Source organism: Suncus etruscus, chromosome 7, assembly GCF_024139225.1.
Source record: "Suncus etruscus isolate mSunEtr1 chromosome 7, mSunEtr1.pri.cur, whole genome shotgun sequence".
Classification (NCBI taxonomy): domain Eukaryota; kingdom Metazoa; phylum Chordata; class Mammalia; order Eulipotyphla; family Soricidae; genus Suncus; species Suncus etruscus.
The window spans coordinates 27,889,817-27,892,322 of NC_064854.1; the positions used below are offsets into that span (position 1 = coordinate 27,889,817).

The window sequence follows — 2,506 nt, forward strand, 5'->3', positions numbered from 1 at the left end:
ATACCAGCGCGCCCACGTGACGCGGCCTCCCTCGCGGCCCGAGGTAAACAAGCGCGGCGGCCCCGCCTTCCCCGCCCGCAGCCCTCCCCACCGCGCGGCCGTCAGTCAGCGCGCAGCTCGGCTCGGGGCCGGCGGCGGGACGCGCTCCAGCGGGGCGGGCGGGCGAGGCGCGGCGCGGCAGCTCCTCCAACTGTCCCGGAGCAGCGGGCGCGGCGGCCCGGGGATCCGGGCCCGAACGCGCGCGTCCTGTCCTCTCCCCTCCCTGCGTCCTCCCCGCGGGCGCGCTGTGGCGCAGCAAGAATTTGGCGCGCGCCCCCACCCGCACCCGCCCGGGCGCTATTCGCGGCTGCTGCGCTCACGGCTATTCTCGGGCCGCCGGCTCAGCGCGGGCGCGAGGGACGGACGAGGGTGTGTCCCGGCGCCCCTGGCAGCCCGCGCCTATAAGGGGCGCCGAGCGGCGGGGCCGGGGACATGCAGCTCTACAGCAGCGTCTGCACCCACTACCCCGCCGGGGCTCCGGGACCCACGGCCGCCTCAGCCGCCGCCCCGCCCGCCGCCGCCAGCAGCGCCTTCAAGGTCTCCGCCTCGCCCGCCGCCTCCTTGCAGCCGCCGGGAGCCGCGCCGGAGCCCGAGACCGGTGAGTGCCGCCCGCCCGCCGCCGAGGCCGCCAGCGCCAGCAGCGGCGCCGACATGCCCGCCTTCTCCTCCTGCTTCGACATGGTCGCCGGCGCCGCCGCCGCCTCCTCCAGCGCCGCCTCCAGCGCCGCCGCCTCAGGCCTGCCCGGAGGAGCGTGCAAGCCGCCGCTGCCGCCGCACTACACGTCCACGGCGCAGATCACCGTGCGGGCCTTGGGCGCCGCCGACCGGCTGCTGCTGCAGCCCGCCGCCGACTCGGCCGCCCCGCGTGGCCGCTGCCTCCTGCCCGTGGCGCCCGCGCCGCCGCCGCCGCCCCGCCGCGGCTCCTCCGCCTGGCTCCTGGACGAGCTGCTGCGGCCCGACGGCGGCCCCGACCCCGCAGGCGGCCCCGACGCGGCGGCCCGGGAGTGCAACTTCCGCCTCAGCGAGCACCGCCAGGCCCTGGCGGCCGCCAAGCACCGCGGGGCCGCCGCCGCGCTGCCCCCGCCGCCGCCCGGGAGCCCCGAGCCCCGCGGCGGCGGCGCATGGGCCTCGGAGCGCGGCGGCGAGCCCGGCGGCTTGGAGGAGGCGCGGTTGCAATTGCAGCAGCAGCAGCAGCAGCAGCAGCAGCAGCAGCAGCAGCAGCAGCAGCAAAGGCGGCGGCGGCCCGAGCTGGACGAGGCTGCCGAGGCGACGCCCGGGGGCCCGGCTGCCGGGGAAGCGGCGGCTGCAGTGGCAGCGGCTGCCATCGCAGCCGCAGCCGCTGCCGCCTCTTCCTCCGAGGCGCCCCGCGGCCCGGGCCCCGCCGACCCGCCGCGCGACGAGAAGCTCGCCCTGTACCTGGCCGAGGTGGAGCGGCAGGACAAGTACCTGCGGCAGCGCCACAAGTTCCGCTTCCACATCATTCCCGACGGCAACTGCCTCTACCGCGCCGTCAGCAAGACGGTGTACGGGGACCAGAGCCTGCACCGCGAGCTGCGCGAGCAGACGGTGCACTACATCGCCGACCACCTGGACCACTTCAACCCCCTGATCGAGGGCGACGTGGGCGAGTTCCTCATCGCCGCCGCGCAGGACGGCGCCTGGGCCGGCTACCCCGAGCTGCTGGCCATGGGGCAGATGCTGAACGTGAACATCCACCTCACCACCGGCGGCCGGCTCGAGAGCCCCACCGTGGCCACCATGATCCACTACCTGGGCCCCGAGGACGCCCTGCGGCCCAGCATCTGGCTCAGCTGGCTCAGCAACGGACATTATGACGCCGTCTTCGACCACTCCTACCCCAACCCCGAGTACGAGCACTGGTGCAAACAGACTCAGGTGCAGAGGAAGCGCGACGAGGAACTCGCCAAGTCCATGGCCATCTCCCTCTCCAAGATGTACATCGAGCAGAACGCCTGCTCGTGAGGGGATCGGGGCTGTGGGTGGGGGGAATGGCACCCCACCGGGACTTCTCTGACCTCGCATCAGGGCGGAATAGCACTTTTGGAACTTGGAAGTAGCTTGGCTGTAGGGGGAAATGCCTTAATCATGTTTCTGGAATGTGTCCCTCCCGGAGAGCTTGAAAAGGTTGCCGGGCACCTCAGTGATGTGGCTCCTGAGAGCTTCGGGTGATCCTACTGCTATTTATAATTTGCTTGTATAAAAAGTTCGCGCTATTCATTTGCAAGCTGATTTCTCACAGTGTAAACGGGCTCATTCCTGGTAATCTATTTTCTATAAAATTGTATTTTTGCACAACGTTTTTTTAAGGAAAAGAAAATACCGATGTATGTTCACTTATCACATGTACAAACAGCTTTTCGGCCTATATCCAGAGAAGTGCTTTAAAATGAAAAAAAAAATTTATTGTTCCTTGGAACAGAGTTTGTGATTTAGCGATTATGTTGTT

At 69.4% G+C, this 2,506-nt stretch overlaps 1 protein-coding gene across 2 annotated transcripts; it reads left to right on the top strand.

The window, feature by feature from the left end:
* Window positions 1-471: 471 nt before the first annotated feature.
* OTUD1 (OTU deubiquitinase 1) lies at window positions 472-2,046 on the top strand. Of its 2 annotated transcripts, XM_049777785.1 has the most exons (2): window positions 472-1,203; window positions 1,306-2,046. In XM_049777785.1, the coding sequence occupies exons 1-2, from the start codon at window positions 472-474 to the stop codon at window positions 2,020-2,022; spliced, it is 1,449 nt and encodes a 482-aa protein (XP_049633742.1). In that variant the 3' UTR covers window positions 2,023-2,046. The 2 variants fall into 2 exon arrangements, with proteins under 2 accessions (XP_049633742.1, XP_049633741.1); XM_049777784.1 differs by having other exon boundaries at window positions 472-2,046.
* The last annotated feature ends 460 nt before the right edge of the window (window positions 2,047-2,506 follow it).

Excerpts from the sequence above, each read along its gene's own strand:
- OTUD1 (XM_049777784.1), top strand. The coding sequence starts at position 472 with ATGCAGCTCTACAGCAGCGTCTGCACCCACTACCCCGCCGGGGCTCCG.